At 31.3% G+C, this 22,979-nt stretch overlaps 1 protein-coding gene across 2 annotated transcripts in view; it reads right to left on the bottom strand.

Annotated features, from left to right (window-relative positions):
• LOC149080186 (cardioacceleratory peptide receptor-like) overlaps positions 1 to 21,781 on the bottom strand; it is a 90,495-nt gene extending 68,714 nt beyond the window's left edge. Inside the window, exon 1 of one of the 2 annotated variants that reach the window (XM_089239225.1) lies at positions 20,036 to 21,781. In XM_089239225.1, the coding sequence (XP_089095351.1) occupies positions 20,036 to 20,221 (186 nt within the window). In that variant the 5' untranslated portion in view covers positions 20,222 to 21,781. The remainder of the gene's footprint in view (positions 1 to 20,035) is intronic. The other variant, XM_089239226.1, reaches the window with a different exon arrangement.
• Between the last annotated feature and the right edge of the window lie 1,198 nt (positions 21,782 to 22,979).

Here is a 22,979-nt window from a genome sequence, read left to right as displayed (position 1 = left end):
TAAGCCAGATATTTCAAGGGTATGTCGTTTTGTGTGTACAGGGTGTCCTGTAAGTGCTAGCACGACCTTTATGACATCAACGTCTGACGCGACGTAGAGGTATGATTACAGTTTTAAAAAATGCTCAACAGGCGTTCAGAAATTACCCTGTACCAATTTTGAGAGTGAAAATACAGTGTGTAACAAAATAAAAAAATATAAATTTTTAAACGGTCCTCCTGTGTTCTAACTCTCAATTAGAAAGTTGTTGCCCTGTCTCTCCTGATGCCTACAAAAGAAATTCCATGTTTCTAAGTACAATATTCACTGAGATATTCGAATTCGAAAACGGAGTAAATTTGGGAAAGAACAGCGTTAATTGCGGGTAAAACGGTTTTTCCGCATTTAACGATGTTCTTTCTCAAATTGTATATACATACTTGAAAAAAAAATTGAAAGAATTGTTATATATACAGCTTATTGCTTTGGCAAATGATGTTGATATTTCCTCAATATGAGAAATGATTTTGAAGAGAAAGAATACAAATAGAAAAAAAGAGTAGTATAAATGCATTTTGAAGAAAGTATTAAATCTATGGAAAGAAATTTTTTTCAAAATTGCTTCGAACCTCGTATGTAATTATACCATTTTATACGCCTTTCATATGTGGTTCTTCCAGACATTCATATTTTAAAAACACGAATTCCAACGTGGAAAAATTGTTTCAGTGGAAAATCTTTCCTCTAGTATATTATAAGAAGAAATCATGTAATTACTGTTTTAAGAGTTTACTCTTAAGGAGAGGTTACTGTTTAAAGAGCCTTCCTGTGATTTATAAGTGGTCTAAAGTTATATATTATTGAGTGTATATAGTTTTATATATACTGTATGCAGTATACATAGTAATTTATTTACATTACCGATAATTTTAGCATTCTGCTTTTATTTAAAAGAATTATATAACGCAAAAGGAAATGTTTCCGACTGATTTCTTTCTTGAAGGTTCCGATAATTTAACCGCTTCGCTTACAAGGTTTCAGCGAGAAATTCGGATGATCTCTATTTGACGAATGGGCGAAAATATGGTAACCTCCTAACCCAACCACGTGTTAGAGAAAGGTAAAAAAGTTGAAGGGAAAAAAAACAAAGGAAAACATGAAAGAAAAACAGTATAATACGTAAGTGCAGATAAGAGTTATACGAAGTAGATTTCTCTTTTGACCCTAACCCTACCAGTTCTCTTTTTCTGTTATATGTGGGGAAAACGTCACTAATAACTGTATAAAAATGAAAGGAAAGTAAAAAGAACAACTTCGTAGGGTTATAGCAAATCACCTGACGGTGATAAGAGAGGAAAGAAAATAGAGAGAGCTTGTTTGACTTTATTCCAAAGGCGTTTGGACGCAATATTACGTTCTTGATCATAAAGTGGTTAATTACAAAACGAAAGTTTAAATTGTTTCGATTCGATTTAACTTTTATAGAAATCATAGTGTTTTTACATCAATGCATCAATATGATCTACATAAACGGAGCTACAACGGATCTCTCTGCCAGAGTTAGTGGAAAACTTCATGAACTCATTGAATATTTGAGACTTATTTTTTATTTATTCATGAATTAATATGTATTTAATTTTTAGTTTAGGCTGATACTACGCCGAAAAAAAAAAGATTTTCCATATAAATTAACCAAGATATATATATGCAAGTAGAAAAAAAAGTTTAGACGTTTCACAAAAGAAATCACAATATTGCATGCACAATTCATTTTAACTTACCGGTATGATGAAGTAAAGCAAAAATACAATTCGTGTCTAGACAGGTTTCCTTTAACCAATTTTTTAAGGAATGCAATTTTCGCTGAAGCCGTAGGAGGATTCTTTGGAAAATCTAATAGCTTTTCCTTTTTCTTCTGAAAAAGTTGGAATCCGAGCCACCAAAGGGTTGTCGCGATTCTTTTCATATACTCGTATGGTGAGGTTATCTTCAGCGAAAATGAAAATTTTTCAGAATTGTGCACACCTAATTGAATACCATATACCATAACGTCTTTAATGAAACGTAGGAAAGGAACATTGCAATAAGGAAATAGTTTTCAACTAAAGTGTAATTTGCGTGTAAATGTATATATGCATATTAGATATTATAATGTTGATAAAAAGAAAACGTCATCTATATACTGTTTACACTGATTTTCTAATCAATACATGCTCTTGGATGCAATATTATTTCTAAGTCAAATCTTTTCTCCAAATCTTTTTTTTCTTTTCTTATCAACGTAACACATCGTGGTTTTCCGAATTACGATTTAAAAAATTCTTAGGTGTTTATTAACGAGTTAATGTTTAGAAAACTGGAGAAAAAGATTAGTTGAAGACAGATTAGATTAGTTGCAAAGATTAGATGGTTGCTCTTTTCAGCCACCTCATTGGGCTTTTTGCCTGTTGTGGCCATTGTATTTGCATTTTTATAAATACGCGGACATAGGGTACATAGTGATATTAATATTCGCTTCATTTGTTTTGGCATCGATCTTTAAAAAGGCTAAAAATTATTGTATCGACGGCCAGTTCAAAAAGACAACAACTCAGAAAATTGAATTTTTGAGTTATGAGAGCGGTGGAAAATGCTTCAACACATATTGCAAAGCAGCAACAACTCCCAATTCTACCTTACGTTCCCTACTGTAATCAAATTTGAGTTGAGATTCCCATGCAGTTCCATATAAAATGAATCTTTAAAACGCAGATATCCCAAAACAGTATTTGGAACTATTTTCTTTCTGAACTGAGACATTGATATGATATACTCACTGATGATCGAAAATTTAAAGCCGAATATGTGAACGGGGCTACTCATAGACACTGTGATGAGTCTAAGTTGAGCTCAAACCTGTTGAGCAGGTTTGAAAAATAGAAATAAAAGAGTAATACGAATGCGTTTTGAAAAAGTGTTAAATCTAAATGTTTTCATAATCTAATGCTTTCAAAATAGTTTTGCACCTGGTGTAAATTTATAAAGTTTTATATGCCTTTTCTACGGGACTCTTCCACGTTCATATTTTAAAAATCTGGATTGAGACGTGAAAATATTGTTTGTGTGGAATATTATTGAATTTACAAAGCAAAATCTTTCATTTCATTCTTAACATCGTGCAACAATTGCTAGGCAACAAGACTCGTGGAAGTAAGAATTTTCATGACTTTATAGTTACACTTATAGAAATATCGATGCTTTCGTGGGTGAAATATATTACATAATATAAAAATTGGAACCACTAATATTTACATTAGCATAGCAAAGATTAAACCTGTAAAAAATAGCACATAAAGCAATTCTATATATACTCACGCATATGTGAGGGGTAATTGCGTGCAATAGAGAATAAACTTCGGTCTACTTTATATTTCTGTTTTGATTTGAGTGTCTCTTTGTTCTTTTTGTGAGAGGGAACGGAAGCAAGAATAGCAAAAACAAATTATCTCTCAAATTCTAACTCGATAGTCAGTTAACAAGTTCGTCAGCTAAGGTGTAACACCACCCATGGAGGTAAGAGAAAGAAAAGAACAGAGACGCAGAGAAAGACACATAGAATACGATGGTTGTTTTGTACGTAACTCAAGGAAATAAGTGGCTGATTGTATTCACCGTGTGGAAACTGGCCAAAAAAAAGTGAGCTGTGTTTAGCGACTTGCATATATATTTTTTCATTCGGACAATTTTTTGCGTGTTTACATCGTGTAGAAATGATGTGATGGAAAGGCACCAAAACGTTACTATGCACGTGAAAAGAGAATGCCGAGAAGTTTTTGCACTTATTCGGTGACATAGACATTATATTATGCAATCATTTCAATAAGCTGAGGAATTTACTGATGAGAAAAGACGTGTCGCAACTACGTCTAATAAATACAGTGACACCTCGCTACAACGATACTCGATATAGGGACCACAATCGAGGGAGGATTCGCGGTAAAAGAAGTAAAAAAAATCGCCAAATTTACCCTTTTTTAAACCATAGAGGGATCACGAAAATAAATGTTTGTCCCAGGTGACTAAATGCATTTTTGTTCCTAGTTGGGGACCGAAGGGACTCGGGGCTCTTAACCAAACAGAGGGTCTCAAATTATTGAAGGCTTCCACTATTAAATTATTTCTTTCATTAATTCTGATTTTCAGACATTTTATTCCGATTTCCTATCAGCATTTTTTTTCCTGACCATGAACAGAAATTATTTTTTTAAAAATAGAAAAAAAAATTGTTCCCGAAATATTTTTTGTCACATGATACATAAGGTTTCTCAAAATTATAATTGTTAGTTATTTCGATTAAACTAAGATATTTAATTTACATTAATTAGGAAGTTAATTAATTAGAAATTTAAGGATTTGGATGTATTTCATCATAGTTTATTCCGTATATTCTCATGACTTTTACTTGTACTTTCTATTGCTATAGACTTATTATTACTGTATATATTTATTAAAATAATAAGTAAATTTTTTTTATCGTCATTATAATGATTGACTTATTCTTTCTCTGCTGTTTCCAAACGCCTACGTGTATAGAAATATAAACGTATTTCTATAAATAAAAAAAAGCAAACCTGAGATACATTACTATAAAAAACATTAATATGTATATGTATACGTGGGATTTTCATTTCTGGGACATTTCTCAATATATACGATCTAATTGCTACTAATGACAAAAAAAAACCAACAAAGATTGTTAATTAATTTTTTTCGCATGAAACATTTCTCATAGATAGATGAAGTAAGTTTATTTTTTGAAGAGTGTTTTAATTTTTTTAACAGCCTCTGATGAAAAAAAAATTTATAAAAACATTATTGAGCAGATACGGAAATGGGGACTTCATACATACTTTTAAATTTATGTTTTTTTCGTGATTAAAAAAATAAATATAGTATCAAATATCATAAATAATCATAAGCAATTGAAAGAAAATATCAATGACGATGTAAAATAATTCAGAAAATGTTTTTAAGGCTGAAACGATCATGTTTCGTGGCCTGGAGTTTTGAAATGTAATTTATTAAAAAATGTATTTCGATGCATTTCGAAAAGTTGTTAAGGTTAGGGAGAGGAGGAGAATATATATAAAAAAGCTATAATATATATATATATATATTTCAGAGTTGATTTTAATTATAGACGTTTCTAGAAATGAATTTCATAGTTTTTCAATCTCGATAAATCTAGTGGGATTTTTTGTTTGACATCCAAAATGAAACGGAGGTTCTGGTTTTCTTGTAAATATGCATATAATTTTGAAACATAAATATATATTAGAAAATTTTGAGCTATATGTGGATTGAGTTTACTTGCTTTAAAATATTCATTCTTAGAAGGTGAAATTTTTTTTCTATTTCGTCTGTGTGTCGCGTATGCGTTGAACGATACTACTAGTAGAGCCGCACGACATTTTACGAGCGAATTTGAAATCAGTATTTCTTTGAGTTCGATTCAGTGTCTCAAAATACAAACATGTTTGAAATTTGAAATCTAATTAACATAAAGACAAATGCAGAACACAGATACACAAACACATATCGCATTCCGATATTAACTCAAGGGATCATACGATCCGTCCAGCGTTCATTAATGCATAATACCGTCGAACTCCATTGTAATGCCACCATCCGTCCCAAAGAATTTTGGCACTAACGAGCTTGGCATTACATCGGATCATGGTCGGAATAGCGTTTCAGGGAAACTCCATTACATAAATTTACACGTTTATTATGAACTACTGTATCTCAGTGTCCTATCAGGATTACTCCATAAATAAAATAACCTATTTTATACGCGTTGAATTTTAAGATGAGAAAATTCCTAAAATTGTAAAAACTGTGCAATTACATAAATATTTCTTGATATAGAAACTTAACAGAGAAACATACTTACTTTAATACACTTATTTTGATTCTGCATGAATTTAGCGATGCATTTCATGCGTACAAAAAAAATAAAAATAAATAGAAGGAAATAATGGCGGTATTGCTTTTGGTCCGTATTTGTTTTATACTCACAAATTTTCCGTTTTTCAGATATTGAAAGAACAACTCCTTTCGACATGATTTGAATGGAGCAAATCGAGGGAAATGATAAGATGATAGCACTCGAAATGTAATGACCAGAGATGAACATGCAATGTTGAAAAGTAAAAACTAAGTTTCTTAGCAACCTTGACCAAACTGGATGCAGCACGCTCATTGTATACCTCCTCTTATCAATAAATCTGCTTCGTTGAATATGTTGGTTGATTTGGTCCCTACCTATGTTTAGGTACTCAATGTGCTTACTAAGACCCCCTGACCACAACATTCTTTATTATTCAAGTCATTTGCTCCACACTATTGTTATGCTGCCCGATAATTACAGTGGAGAATGAAAAAAGGATAAAACCTCTCTCTCTCTCTCTCAACTTTCCTCGGAAAAAAAAGCAAAATGATGGGAGAAGAAATGTTGGGAAATTCTTGGGAAAAAAACACATTTTTTTAAATATTATTATTAGTATTATTATTTTATTATTTTTTCACTGACTTTGTATACATCCAAACAACAGTTGGCGTTTAGTTGGCGCTAAAACGGATTTTTACATTATAATCCTTATATGGCAGATTTGTTCACTGAAAAGTTGTGGCGCCACAACAGGGGGCGATATAACGGGGTTCGACTGTACTTGGCAAGAGACCAACCAGGCAAAATAGCTCTCATATCCTTGACTTATAGGTACATAAAAATCAATATTCACTATGTTTGTTCATTGAGAAATTGATGTCATTAATTTTAAATTTTAAATTTTTCATGTTCATTTGAAATTTAAACTTGATCAGACCATAAACATAAATACAGTCAAATATAACATATATATAAAAAAAAAGCATAAAAAACGCAGATTTCATTCTATTTATTTCTCAAGAGATCAGATTGATGTCATTAACTAGTATTCGTTTAAATTTTTAATACGTTTTTCCAATTTTATTCTATTATTTAGATTATTATATTCTTTAGAATGCAATGTATAAATATTGTTTCTTTATTATGGTTTTATTTGGTTTTATCACTTCGTCCAATGTATGAAAAATTTTGAGTTTTCTAATAATCATTAGGAAATTCAAAAGTTTAACGCTTTATATTTCACCAAAAGTTATATTTTGTGACATATAATAAGTTAACTAATTAAATAGCCGAAAACTTTCAATATATGTGTTGATTGTACGATTTTTCTGTTAGTAATAATAATGATATATATAAATCTTAAAAGTCAAAATTCTTTCTAATGTATTGTTTTAACTAGAGGAGATAACGAATAGAAAGGACTTGATCATTGATGCAATTTAAAATAATATGAAACGATGAAAACTGAAGTGATCCTATCTACCTATCATTGAATGGGAAAATTAACATATTAAAACAGGATAAGAGTTGTCAACTTTAATTCGAATGTACGGTATGGATATTGTTAAATAAAGTTTGACAAAAAAAAAAAAATTGGACTGAAAATTATTGCTTTTAATTCTAAGAGTGTTATAGCATTTAAAATAAACGTATAGAAATCACGAATAATCAGAATTGGGGGGAAATGCAAGTTTTATTTAAATATGATAATTTTAAAATCAAATTATTGGTATGATTTCAAAGCGAAATATTTACATTATATACAGGGTGATTATAATTAAAGTTTCCGTGCTCTGAGTGTTTTTTCTCAAAAACTGCTTATTCGAATACAGTCAAATATTTAGGATATCTTAATGAGACCATGGTAGGGAGATTTATGAAATTAAAAAAAAGTCAAATTTTCGACCACCTAGTGAAAAAGTGGCACTTTTTTTATTACATTTTACATTTCCCCCATACAGCATATATACCAAATTTCAATGAAATACGTCTACCAGAACGGGTGCTATATAGGTCTGAGTAGTTTCAGTATACTGACATTACTCAGACCAATATAGCACCCGTTCTGGAGGACGTATTCCATTGAAACTTAATATATACGCTATATGATTCATGGGAAAATGTAAAATGCAATAAAAAAGCGACACTTTTTCATCTGATTGCCGAAAAATTAAACTTATTTTTATATTTCATAAATATCTCCCATGGTTTCATTAAGATATACTAAAAATTTGGCTATAATCGTATAAGCAGTTTTTTTAGAAAAGTTACGGAGATTATACGGGAACTTTAATTATAATCACCCAGTACATATGTAATTTGAATGCGACTTTTATATTCGACATTTGCTAACGGTACATGTGCGATATATTGTGGATTTAAAATATACATATATTTTATGTAAATGTGTTATATATACTGATATCAGCTGATCATACTGATTTTAGATCAGGAGTTATCGAAATCGTCATAATTCTAGATTTAGATTACATGTCAAGGTGACCAACAAGCAGCAACGGCTCATAAGTTTTGCGGGTCAATAACTGATCATAGACAATTGCAAGTCGGTAAACTAATAGCGGAATTCGTGAATCAGCTTATTTCGCTGTTTATGGCTAGTCGTGTCGTAGCAACATTATATATGCAGCTAATTATAATGCATAATATAGAAATGGTTCTGATATACAAATTAGTATATCAAATCCTAGGCATCGTGTAATCACCTTATTCGCAGCGGCCAAACCTATAGAATGGAATTTTTCCCGTGGGTCTACTTAATATTTCACACATTCATTCATTTTCATGAGATTTTTGCATTTCTAATGTCCGAGTGTGGCCTACTTATCGATCAAAACGAACGCGAGCCATTATAAAATCTTGTAAATATGTATGGATCAATCTTCCCTCTAATTTAAATTCTTGGATAGAAATCTATGCATTTCGTTATTGCATAATCTAGTGCACAAATGCATCTCACCAGTATTGAATATTGAATAAATACTTATTTGGCGAATTTATCAACAAGAAACTATCTTTATGATCTTTGATGTTGAAGCTTTCCGAATAATAAATTATTTTTCTCAAAAGAGGTAGCGCTAACAAATTTAATTTTCTCAATTTCATAGGCTTATTAGTTTACAGAAGAGGAAACATAATTGTATTAGAAACCACACGGAGCAGTAACTGCAAATAAAATTAATGAAAAAAGAATGTTTGGTATTATACAGAGTATATTCTGATTACTGACGTATTAGTAATTTTTTTAAGGATAGAAAAATAACATACAAGAAAGTTATTCTCAGAAGTCGAATAGGTAGCTCTTAGGATAAATTTTTTGTGGTAATTATTTTGTTGATATAATGTGTATGTTTGCTTCCGACGCATGTCCTACCGATTTATTTCACACACGGATATACTTTTGAAATTTTGGTATTCAAATTGAGATTTCGAAAATATTTACGTAATACTTCCTAGTGTGAAAAAACTTCCCGAGTAGAGTATGACCGTTTAGTCAAAATACCCGCTTGTCAAAATGCACGATTACATTCAAAATATTGCAAAAAATAACATGAATATGCGCCCATCTCTCGAAAATTGTAATCATGTAAGACGTTTCTTATATATTTTGATATAGTACAAGAATTGCCAACATATCAAAATAATGAGAATCCCTCTACCTGTAAATGATTAAGGAAAAAGTAATAATATCTTAGTCTAACTTGGGAGGACTTGAAATATGCACTTGAACGATATTTCACCAATTCGTGTTAACATTCTATTCAATGTATCTCACTCCAACTGTTGAATTTTATCGAAATTTGAACGAATTCATAAAATTTCACCTATGCCAAATGTAATAGATACTTAATGTGTACACATTAGATTCTACTCTTCTTCTGAATATTGAATTAATTCTCCATAGGAAAACGAATAACATCCTAGTCCGATTTGAAAATAATCGGAATATGCACTTGAACGATATTTCGCCAATTCGCGGTACATTATGTTCAATTTATCTCACTTCAATAAAATTTTTTGAAATTCGAACTAATAAATAATTTCACCAATGCGAAAAGTAATAGATACTTATTGTGTACAAATTTGATTCTACATCTCTTGTATTTATCAATACAGTATACAAAATATTGCTTCCATTCTCCATAGACAAAGATAAACAACAGTATAAATGGTTAAAGAAAATCCCGAAAAATCGAAGTGAAAAAATACAGAAAAACATGGTAAATGGAACTCCGTATAAATGATTGAAAAAAAAAGATAAAAATTGTGGTCACATGAAAAAAAAAGTAAATCGTGGAATTTCTTACAAACAAATTTCTTCAAGATACATCATTTTTTGAAAAAGATTCCTGCCATCATCCGCTCAGAGGCACAGAAATTTTTCTACCGAGAATGGTGACATAGCATATAAAATGTAGTATATATTTAGAACAGTTTGCTTGAAAAAGAGTCCAATATTGGATCACTGAGTTGTAAGAGAAACGTGATTCTTGATTCACATTTCTTATTCATGTGTTTATTCTGTAAAAATTGAAAACAGACTATTATATATGATAGTAATATTATAAAATATGACTTCTGACTCAGAGAAGAGAATCATCCGGCAAAATAGATCCTGAAGATTCTCGAATAGAGTTGATGTTGCGCGAACGTGAAACTATATACTTAGAAAAATAAATACTCATTGAATACTAAAATGTATTTGAGTTTTCACTTTGAAATTTCATCACTCAGTACCGTTAAATAATTTAATTACAATAATTACAATATCAATGTCGGAACAGGACGTTTGAACGGGGCCGTTTGGGTACGATCCTTTGGACGCGGCCATTTGGACTCCAGAAATTTGGCCCATACCATTTGCACGCAGGCTCGAGGTTCACGTCCAATCAGCCGAATCATTAGTCTTCATAACGTCTTATTTATTTTATTTATTATTTTTATCGTTTATTTTATTTATTATTTTTTTTATCGTTCATTTTTATTTTTTTTTGTTTTCATTTAATTCATTATTTTTTTGTTTATTTATTAATCTTTACTGAATAATCATTATTAATCATTAATCAATATTATACTGTATATCACATCGTTTCTTCATCATTAATCAATATTATACTGTATATCACATCGTTTCTTCATCATTAATCAATATTATACTGTATATCACATCGTTTCTTCATCATTAATCAATATTATACTGTATATCACATCGTTTCTTCATCATTAATCAATATTATACTGTATATCACATCGTTTCTTCATCATTAATCAATATTATACTGTATATCACATCGTTTCTTCATCATTAATCAATATTATACTGTATATCACATCATTTCTTCATCATTACACATCACATTTAATTACAAGTTCTTGGAAAAAACCCCGTAAAAACACACCAATAAGAAATCTGAAAACATAAAATGCGCAAAAAACGTACAATTAAAAAAAATATCAAGTTATAGCATGAGCAGATTAAGTTGTAGTATAAAGTCCTGAGCACAGTAAGTATTCATTTCTCGATTACTGAAGTTCTAATGATATCGAGAATTTTCGCGTCGAAACACGGTGGCGTCCAATCAGCCGATTTCCAAACGGCGCGGATCCAAACGTCCACGTCCAAGCGCTATTGTACCGGCGTTTTTTGTTGTTGTTGTTGTTGATTAATTCATTTAATAATATCTCAAAAAAAAAGGTTTCCGTGGTTTAATTGGTCACGGTTTAAATTGTGGTTCATGTATGCATGCGTTTGTCTAGCCGTTTGAAATCGAATCTAAATTGTAGGTCTCGGTCTAATTAGTATATCTAAGTACCCAAAATGACTGTAGTGCGATAACAAGCACGAAACGAATAAAAGTTCGCAAAAAATAGCAATTGAGTGAATTACAATTTGAATAAACTACACTGACTGTTGAAGGAACTACACGTCAATGAGGTTAACCTTGATTCTTTTGTTGATTAACTCAATTGCGTATGGATTCATTAAGGGTTAATGGACCTTTACAAACAAACAACCAAACAAAAAACGGCATCACTTCTCATTAGTCATCATTGTAACTCGTGATACCACTTGATTTTAATGGGTTCGTGTTATTTATACCGTTATCCAACCGGGTAAATGAATAGTTGAGGATTAATTCAAGAGGTACTGCTTCTTTATACTCCAAAAGATAAATGATTATTCTAATTAAGATATGATTTAAACAAAAAATACAGTTGTGGAAAATTCTTCCAACGTTTTATTGTTTCTTAATCATTTAAACCATTAGATTTCCTGAAAATTTTCATTAAAACAGGAAAAAGCTGAATATTGTCGAGAAGTGCAGTAAATTGATAAGTGAGAAAAAATGCGATAAAGAAACACTGCTTAATTTTTTTCACCGCGAATCTACAGTTTATTGTTTTGAAAATAATATTTCATTATGGACCAGAATGAAAAGAAAAAAAAATAATATTTTTGAAAAGAATTTACAGTATATAACTTTTCTTATAGTGTTGGAATGGCTTAACACAAAAATTATTTATTATACTATGAAGTTATGAGTGTGATAGCTGTTGACTAAAAGAAAAAGAAAACAAAAAATTATTTTTCATGTTTGTCAGCGAAGTCACGCAGCTGCAAATCTTCACTCATAACAAAAAACATTTCTACGATAAGTTTAATGGGTGGTTGTTTAGTTAATTTTCTGATATTTTTTCGGATACTTTTTAAAATAGGGAGAATACAATGAATCTCTCACGCTGAAGTCGTACTGTTAATACTGTTAAACATTTTAATGCACTTGGAATTTTTTTTAATCATATATGGAATGAAACTGGTAATGGCAATTCAAACCACTCATGAGTAATTAACAAATATTTTTTTGGAAAGATCGGAATAAAAATATTTAAGGGAAACAATGTACCATATTTTTAAGCCTATTTATTGATGCTCTTACGAATTAAAAAAAAACAACATTCTGGAAGCTTACGGCGCTTACACTGATTCTTACGATAATTTTGTTTTGTTTCACGAAGCACAGTCTTTGGAACGAAAAAATTTCACTTTGAACAACTTTGAACACGAAATTTCACTTTGAACATGAAATTTTACTTTGAACATTATCGTAAAATATTCAAACATCAACTATTCAAATTACCTGTCAACTATTCAGAAATAGTTTTGAGCATTTAGTAAGCAAATATTATACAAATACAAATACAAATACAAATACAACGCCACAACAGGCAAAATGCCCAACGAGGTGGCTGATAAAAAGATGCCCATAAAAATATGGTTGTCATATGTTTCAAAAATACAGCAACCCAATTAAAAATGCAATTAACACTACTTTACAATATTCACTACACACAATATTACTAGCAAATATTTTTTTTATAGAATATCAGAATACATCAAAAATATATTTGAATTTATATTAATGAATGGGGCTCAATGCACTGCAGAAATAACTATTTTAAAGTTTCAACCCTTTTATTTTAACCGAAATTCAGTATATCAGTGGTTCTCTAACTTTTGTCTTCCGTGGTTCCCTTGTTCTAGTGATCACATATCTGCGGCTTCCCAGAATAGTCTTACAAAGAACCGCTTCATGGTATTGACTAGGCACGCATTAATATTGATAGCTCACCTTGAGAACCACTGCAGCTTATAAATCTTTCAAATGCGTAAAAAAAAAAAAGATGATGGGCAATCTCTTAATAAAATTTTTTGACCCAAGTGCAATAAATAGTGATGGTACGTATAGAAAAGACTTTGCCATGTGAGCAAACAAAAGCTATAGAAACTGATAGAAACGCGTGTGCGAAAAATACCATTTTTTTCTTTAGCTTATACATTTCTACTCAAACGTTCTTCACAAAAGTCGCATTTCGCCAAAAAAAAAAAAAAAAATCTCGCATTATTTTCCCGTTCCTTTATAGACGATGATGCAGTGAAGCAAATCAAATAAACTGCTGTTTCTCCGAAAATAAGGCTTAGTTAAAAAATCGTCAATCAGAAGCATTTAGTAAGTCGTTGTAATGCAACACATGAGGGATGTATTGAACTATATAAAATGATAATAGTTTTATTATTATTTATTATCAGATAAAAATATAAAATGAATGATATGATTGAAATTTATACTTGAAATAAGTTATAATAACTAACAAAAATAAAATTTTCGTAAAGAGGGGAACTTTAAGTAAACAGATAAATTTGAGACTTTGACTTTTATCAAAGAAAACGAAGAAAATTACTACTCACATCGTTTTTGATGATAAATAAAAAACAACATATGGCCGCTATTACGCTATAAAAGTTTTAGAATAGTTCTTTTATAAAACTTAGAAAATGAAACCAATAAGCGTATTAGTTATATTCGAGCAAATGTAACCGAAATTGGGTTACATTTAAGTTTTCAAGTTTTGTGAAAGAAATTTCTAAAACTTTTATAGTGTTATCTCGGCTTATGAGATATTCAGCTACCCAATGAATGTCGTTGTCATAGGATAAGATTACACAATAAAAGTTTTTAAAATCAATCTTTAAAGAAGTTTTTAGTAGCATTTGTTCACTATACTTTAACTAAATTTATTAGGTTAGGATTATTAAATAAAATATATTCAAAAACAGTTTCTTACCATGTTAAAAATAACTACTTTTCACATAATTTTCGAAAAATAAGTTTTTTTTGACAATTACACAAAATTGAACCATTAACGTTAAAAGCCACATTCGAATAAACACACAGAATAAAAAATACCAAGGGATTTTGAAGCAGTAAGAAAACATTGGACAAAACGGTTAAAAACAATTATTTAATTTTTTTGTGAAAGCATTGGCCAATTAACTCAAATTAAAGAAACCCTAGAGAGTGACGGACATTTGACAAACAGAACATTCACGAACATTCAAGTTTAAGATCAATTTTTTTAAAATTCTTGAATGGATTGGATTGCTAAATAACGTTTTTTTAGATAGTTTTGAAATTAAAGTTTCAAGTAGTTTGAATTTTTACAGTTTCAAGTAGTTTGAATTTTTACAGTTTCAAGTAGTTTGAATTTTTACAGTTTCAAGTAGTTTGAATTTTTACAGTTTCAAGTAGTTTGAATTTTTACAGTTTCAAGTAGTTTGAATTTTTACAGTTTCAAGTAGTTTGAATTTTTACAGTTTCAAGTAGTTTGAATTTTTACAGTTTTAGATAGTTTTGAATGTACGAATAAATTTAAGAATAAACACATTGTGCACATTCTATTCTTCAATAGAATGTGCACAAGTTTGCGACTATTATACAATTTCAAATATTTCCATCAGTATAATAGTCGCAAAATTGTAATTTATTGTGCGAAAAAACTTAATATGTGGACTCAAAATAAATCCCTTGTTATTAAAATCCCTTGTTGTTCCCTTGGAATTAAATTCATTCTTTTTTATTTTTTTGTTGTTAACGGCAGAATATAAATTGCACCACATTCTGTCAAACCGATATGCATTTGCTTTGATAATTTTACCAGTTTTACCCACTTTTCAAATACTGTCCCTCAATACAATCTTATAATTTAAGATCTGTTGGATGTCAAAAAATATTTGCCAGAAAAATGCGTTAACCTACGATCACTAAGCTATTGAAGACTTACGATTTATCGATATATATTTTATTCGATCTTTTTCAGATACTTGAAAGTTTTGGTCCGAACGATTTTAATAGAATTTGGGATCTGAAATCTAAAAACTAGAATTTTGATTTAAAAAAAAACGACCATGCTTATTTCCTTTTTCGAATAGCAATAAGTACGAGGAAAGAAGCAAAGGCGTTGAAGAATGTTTCGGAAAACTATTTTTTGAAGAATGAATTCTTTTTAACCTCCAGCGTATTAACAAGATCTTACTAAAAATTTAAATAGTTCACACGCAAGTTAGTTTAGTTCCGGTGAATAAAATCTTGAGCATATAAGATTACTCGTGTCATCGCTGGTTCAAGAGAAAGCGTTAAGTCTTGCAAAACGCCAAGAACTAGTGATAGCCAAGAATGCCAAATAATATGACAAACACGATTTAGGAACAAAGTTCTTCCCTCGAATATTTCTAATAAGAAGGAAGAACTCGATAGAGCGGAAATCACTCGACGCTCCGAGAATATACGAGGCAGATCCAGTGCGGAAGCTAAAGACATTCGTACAAAACAAATTAAGGAAATGATAATTCCAGACTTTTGGAAGTTCAGCGCGAACTCAAAAGCAAATTATAAATGCAATATCACTTTGTAACAAACGCAAGAGTATTAGGTGCTTAGACCGCAAGCAATCCGGAACACAGTAATACGAATATTTTCTCACGGGAAAAATCCTTCTGAGATTCTGAGAAGGAAATTCAGAATTATTCTATAAATACTGGAGTTGTATATATATATACATATGTTACTGCAAAACCCGAAATTGATCCGACCAATGTTCAAATTTCGAGCTTTGGTCTGCCAGTTCACGAAAGTTCCCTGGCCAAAGTCTGAAAAGAAAAGGTATGATTCGGTGTCATCACCACATTTGGCGTATATTTTCGTAATAACTATGTCCACGTTAGCTATTGCAGTCATGATGCGGTAGTCATTTTTTTAAAAATTTGACAGAAAAATTAGACGTCTATATTATAATAAAAATAGTTTTTCTCTCTCAAAGGTCTCTTTTTTTTTTCGTGTCACATGGAGCTAATCCAATGAAGCTACTATACGTATACATCCATGTATCACACGTTAGCGATGAAAAAATAGATTTGGGGCCTATCGGACCGTCTTACACATCGAACATTGACCACTATTGGCTCTCCAGCCACTTCGTAAATTAGCCGGCCAAAGACCGAATCATTTCTGCAAATCGGATTTTGGCAGTAACATATATAACTCAGTAACAAAGATTTGAATAGAAATTTATGGCGCGGTAGCCCAGGTCAATAAGATACTCGCATAAAGTAACAAAGGTTGTTTTGAGGTGTCAGGAGTCCGATACCTGATTCGTCCTCGTCGGTAACTTTCCTGACGCTGAGTTCTATCAGAAACGGTGACAACCTGACCACAGAAAAAGATTGCTACCGCAGGGAGACCCAAACCGAAAGATTGACGCACCAACCTCTCGTAGAGTATAAAAAAATCAAAATTGTCGAACTCTGCCATTCGGAACTGGCAATAAACTGTAGGTCCTGATAAATTAGCCCTCGTGTGCAGAAAATGACCTTGGTGCGACAAAAATGATAAAATGAATAAAAACTTTCTTTGGCGCTATTCACAAAGACTTCAGAGAAATAAAATAGAAATGATAATAATAAAATATGCAATTGATTTTTTTTAACAAAACCCGAATTCATATCAATACGTTTTTAGAGTTATGAGGAAAAACTCTAAACATAAACACAATTTAATTAAATCAACAACAATATAATCACAAAAATGATGGAAACTTTAATTTGATAATATGTATTTATGTTATAATCTGAGTATACAGATATTTTCACCAAAAATTTCTGAAATTAATATAAATTTTACGCTGTTCATTTTAAAATTTAAGTAAAACATGAAAAATGTTCTGCTAAGACAGCAAAATTGCTCTGTGGTAACTGAATTCTCTTTCCCGAAAATGAATATTAGGGAAATATAAAAATTAAAATTTTTAAGTAAGATAACCATCCTTTATCAAAACAATGCCAATTATTAAAATTTTCTCGTCTCTCTATAATACCGAAGAAAATTATCCCGTAACAATTCAATAAAACTTAATTCGCTCATATATCGGAGATCAATATTCTTCATCTTTTACACTTTCTAAGTGATAAAATAACCAAGTCTGGAAAATTTCAGGAATTCAAAAAGACGGTAAACGTGGCAAAAAAAAAAAAAATCAAGAATTTTAATCACCAAATATCTCAACGAATGTTCATTATTTATATAAATTTTTATTTGTTAAATTTCTTACTGCATAATAGAGGAAAGTGAAATTTTTTTAATATATAATCTACCATTTTTTTATTTGCGGACGTATAAAAATGATAATTGTTATATTTCATAATAATCGCTTTTGGGAGATTCAACCATACGAAGGTTTTTAACAGCTGGCTCATGGACGGAGATACGTCGGTGGGGGGGGGGGGGGTGGGCGTCAAAGGTGAAGTTGACTGATCTAATGTATATATGCATATATGAATTGACATCATCATCATCATCGTGCGCCCCCCCCCCCCCAGACTTCCAAGTCCATCTCCCCCTATGAGCTGGCTGATGCAAAGATGAATTTAGGAAAGAGAGAAAATAATTCATCTTCACATCAGCCAGCGGTTAAAAAACCTTCGTGTGGATGCCGAAGAGTGACATCATCCTTGGATGAGTCGCCATCTGATGTCAGTGTCAGTAATTGTGAGCTTCGGCCTGAATTAGGTCCGACCATCCACGTACGGTCTCGTTCAGTGCACACGAGCTCTAAGGAAGAATTGCGATATCCGTTTCTTTTGTAGTCTAGTCGTTTAGTGGGACGTGGGTCCCACTAGACGAACCCCGAAACTTCCCCGAAAGGGCAGTTGAATTTTCTCTCTTTCCGAAATTTATCTTCGCAACACCACCTGTTAAAAACCTTCGTATGGATAGCGGAGAGTGACATCATCCTCGGAGGTTCAACCATCACAGAAAAAAAAAAAATTAGTTTTCGTATTTTAAAACGAACCCCGTAGAACTTTTATTATTTTCGGAAACTTTTGGTGAAACACTTTATATGCACTGTATATTCCTCGCATACTATAATTCTACACGTTTATATCGAAGTTTTGTGTTCAATAATTAAAAGTCCGTTCATTCAAGATTCCGTATTGATTAGTACTTGAATTCGAAATACACCCATGTCCAAAAGTCATATATAAAGTGCTGACAATGAAGGGCTAAATTGAAATTACATGCAGAAAAATTTTAGCTCAATTTGCCAGTGTCTAACAATTTGTTAAAGAGATGTCTCTCTCACCGAATACATATAATTCACTACCCTATACATACACGTACACGTTAGAAAACCAACAATTTTCAGTATATACTAATTTGTTCGGATCAAGAGCAAGTTTAATAAAACTAGTAATAGTGTTTTGACTGCTCGTATGATAGACACTCATGCCAATGCTGAGAAAGGAGTATTTCTGACTGGGAAACGGTGACTGGACATGCATATGAATGGAAGAGTTGTTGGAATTCGGAAAGTCCTGCATCGAAGCAACAGGAATCGAGGATGTGTCGCAATGTTTAATCTCTATAGGCTGTGGTAAAGGTGACGAAACCTCCCGAATATCTACATAAACCACAGTCATTCTTGACTTTTGGACATTACTATATAAATTCCATTCAGCAGTTATTGATTTTTTTTAAGAGACATTGGTTTAAGGATTAAATCAAATAACAAAAAAAAACAAAAAAAAACACCGCTACATAAATACATATAAAAACAACTTAAATGATTTTAACGTAATCGAAATAAAACTTGTGCAGTTGCACGTTGTACACTTTAACTTGGAGAGAAAAGTTTACATAATTAGATGATATAGGAATGTGTTACTGACTCTTACACGAACTATTAATCACTTATGACTCGATGGACAGTTTTATTAGCATGTGATGGCATATAGAAGAGTTTTAGGTGATTGAGAAATATTATAAATTCAGCGAAGATGAACGCAAAGGATGTGGATCACGTCCATTGTGTAATAAAGAGGTATTAACACAAGTAACATTTTCATTCAGAGATCAAAAGTACATTCCCGAGTTAATGGCAACTCTTAAACTTCCAAGAAATATTAAAGCTTTTAACGTTATCCGTATTTTATTACCACCTTAAATTATTATTTTTTTACGATCATTAAAATCTTAAAATACCGTAGTTTAATTTCCATTTCAGAAATGAAAACAGGAAACCTTTAAAAATTATACTTTTAGGTTTTATTTTGCAAACGCAAGCACTTATTTTAAGTTAGATTTTCTTTTAATAGAAACAATTTAAACAATCTTTTAAATAGGTCGTCGATTTTTAGCAAAAATTACAAAACTTTTACATATAAACAGAATCTAGGAAATTCAAAATAATTATAAAAAATTGAAATCATTTGCTTACCTTATAGAAATAGTAATATTCAATATCATCTTCTACTTGAGACTGGTTATCAGGAGTGTTAGCATATGGTGCTTCTGTTGAGTTTATAGTTAAATTGTTTTCGGACGATGGTGTATGAAGCGTACTTACAAAGATATCTGCACAATTTCTCACACAATTCGTATGTTCGGTTTCACGTAATTGCATGGCTGTTTATGTAGTAATAGTTAGACTTTTTAATGAAAGAGTTCGATCGTGTGTTGATCGCATCAAATATAGCTGACCTTTTCAGAACGGAAAATGGATATATATCCGAGTTCTTCCCGAGCAACTTTTTTTATGAACGTCCAACAGTACGGAGAAAGACAATTGAGGAGATAAATACACCACACCCCATATACTAATTAAGAATTTCAAAGCAAACGAGTCTTGTGAAACAATATCGAAAATGAAGAAGGGTAAATTAATATATTAAAATATAGATTGTTTGCTTCGGTGGATAAGTTATAAAATTGTAAACAAAATCAAACGAGAAAAAATGAATTGACGAGTTTTCTGTTTTCTTAAGAGTAACTACTGTTTCTCAAGTATCGACACCTGTTTGTTGATTGCACATGATTTCTTCAGTTTATATGAGCGCGATGATGCAAGAAGCTTTTAAATAGCGTATGATTACTCAAAACATACTGGATACGACAGACGCATGAAATAATGAGTAAATGTACATTGTGATGAGGATGGTGTCTGGTTCTCTGCACACATAAATATAAATTTCGTATATTGTCCTATGGTAGCAATCTTCATTTATTTTCGGCGTGTAAATGACGTATTACGTACTCATATTTTGATTTGCTATCAATCTACTGTACGGTGGCTCGGCTTTTCTATCTTTGTTTATCAGATCAGATAGTCTTCTCGGTTCCTTCACTCTCATCTCTGCCAATTTTGATGGATGATACCGGACGTTATATTACGTTGGACAGATCAAGCTCTATGGTGATCATTCTTCTGGTCCTTGACAAGATGGTCAAATTCGTTTTGCTCTCTATATCTTTATCTTCCATAACGAGGAAACATTTTTTTCCTCATACATATTTCTTTCATCTCTACTTCCTTTTATTTGCTCGTGCATTTATACGTCTGTAGAGCATAAAAGTTGCTGATGGAACATATTACAAACCATTAATTTTTTATTTGTTTTCTCAATATTCTTATCGGGTATTCATTTTATCGCTAGAAGAACAAGTTTTATTTGTTGCGAATATTGCTTCTCTAATATATGTCATACTCGAAGTTTTATACTTTCTCAGAAAAGCTAATAAGGTATTATAAGAACAAGTTGCGGTTTGTCGTTGGATAATATTTTCGGGAAATGATATAATTGAAATGACTTATATTAAAAGAGAGATCGAAAACATATTTCTTTTTAAACTTACTTTACTGAGTTAAGATTATTCCACGGGCCTCGGAGTTCATACTGAAGTCGTAGGCATTCTTTATAGTTTTCTCATATAGCAGTTGGTGCTGCATGACGGAAACTATTCGAAGTCAAAAAAGATAATTCTGAAAATGTCACTTTGTACGTAAATCATGTACTCGCGGTAGATCGGATGAATTGTCTCGAAAAAGTTTTCAGGTAGGATTAGTCGGTGCTTGGAAGAGAGCAAAATAGCCGCTTTGAGAGTGAGTGAATAGCCTGTATGTTTTGTTGCCGCGCTGCGGCTGCTGTTGTAGTTTCGGTAAGCAGAGGGTTGTAAACTGATTCCACTCTTTCGGTGACATGCGTTGAAATGAACATTTCGCCGCTGGTTTGTAGAGAGCGTCGCTTGCTGGTCGCTTAGCAACGCAACAAGAAGAAGAGGAGGAGGAAGAGCCTCAATGAAACACCTCCGCTCACAAAAAACTTTTGCTGCTGCCAACACGACCGTCCAAAACAATTTATTCAACTACCAATTTCTGGTGAAGATATTGCACTTACTTTTGTAGTGTAGTGTCTTACACGAAATACGAAAAAAAAAATAAAATATATATATATATATATATATATAGCTACAACTAGCACTACGCAACTAGTTTTACTTCTTTCCAGTCCAAAATTTAATATAATTTTTTTCCCTTATTCTTCTTTTACTCTATTCAGTTTCAAGTGTGAGGGTATTAACCTAAATGAAAATTAATAGTTTATTTCTACAAAAAAACTCAAGCCACGATATGGTAAACTAACCTCAGAATAGTTATTTCGAAAAGACAAAATGCCTTCATCATCTATAATAACTCAGGGACATTCAACAGAAAGTTTTTTTTTGTAATTTATTTTTTATTTTAATATTCAATAGATCCAATGTAGTAATGAAATGAAGTTCTTATTCTGTTCATTTCTCTCTCTCTTCAAATAATGCTACGAATTATTTCCTTCGAGACAGTGATGGACAAACTACGGTCCGCTTAGAGGTTCGATCCGGCTCGCCGCAGATTTTAAAATAATAGTATGGAAATATTTTATGATAAATAGCTTTATAATAAATTATATTTTCTTTCCAAATTGCTTTCTTTTTCACCCCGCTCCTACAAAAGTTTGCCATCATTGCTTTAAGACATGAAAATAAAAAATTTTCAATTACTAATGTTCAGTTTTTTTCAAAAGTTATAAATTTTTTCAAACTTTGTGGAACGGTTAGATTAAAAATAAAGTAATTACATATATACACTCTCTCCTATTTGCTCCAGAGGTACATGTATGTATCTCGATTTTTTTAAACAGTTTTTAATTATTTTAAATGATTTTATGATTTTTTTCAAGTTCAGACTTGAGGTATACGTAAGGGTACCTAACGTCTATGTTATTAGTAAAGACATCGACACTAAGTAATTAATTTTCTCAATTTTTTTCTTTTTAAAGGAAATTTTGATTTACAATAAATACAAATCAATCACAAAAATTTTTTATGGTTAATTTTGTCTCAGG

This window comes from Pholcus phalangioides, unplaced genomic scaffold (assembly GCF_987345545.1).
Source record: "Pholcus phalangioides strain wild (caught in Gottingen) unplaced genomic scaffold, Ppha-v1.0 ptg000011l_1, whole genome shotgun sequence".
Taxonomy (NCBI): Eukaryota; Metazoa; Arthropoda; class Arachnida; order Araneae; family Pholcidae; genus Pholcus; species Pholcus phalangioides.
Note: the sequence above shows the minus strand (reverse complement) of the source record. Positions and strands in the feature narration are given on the sequence as shown.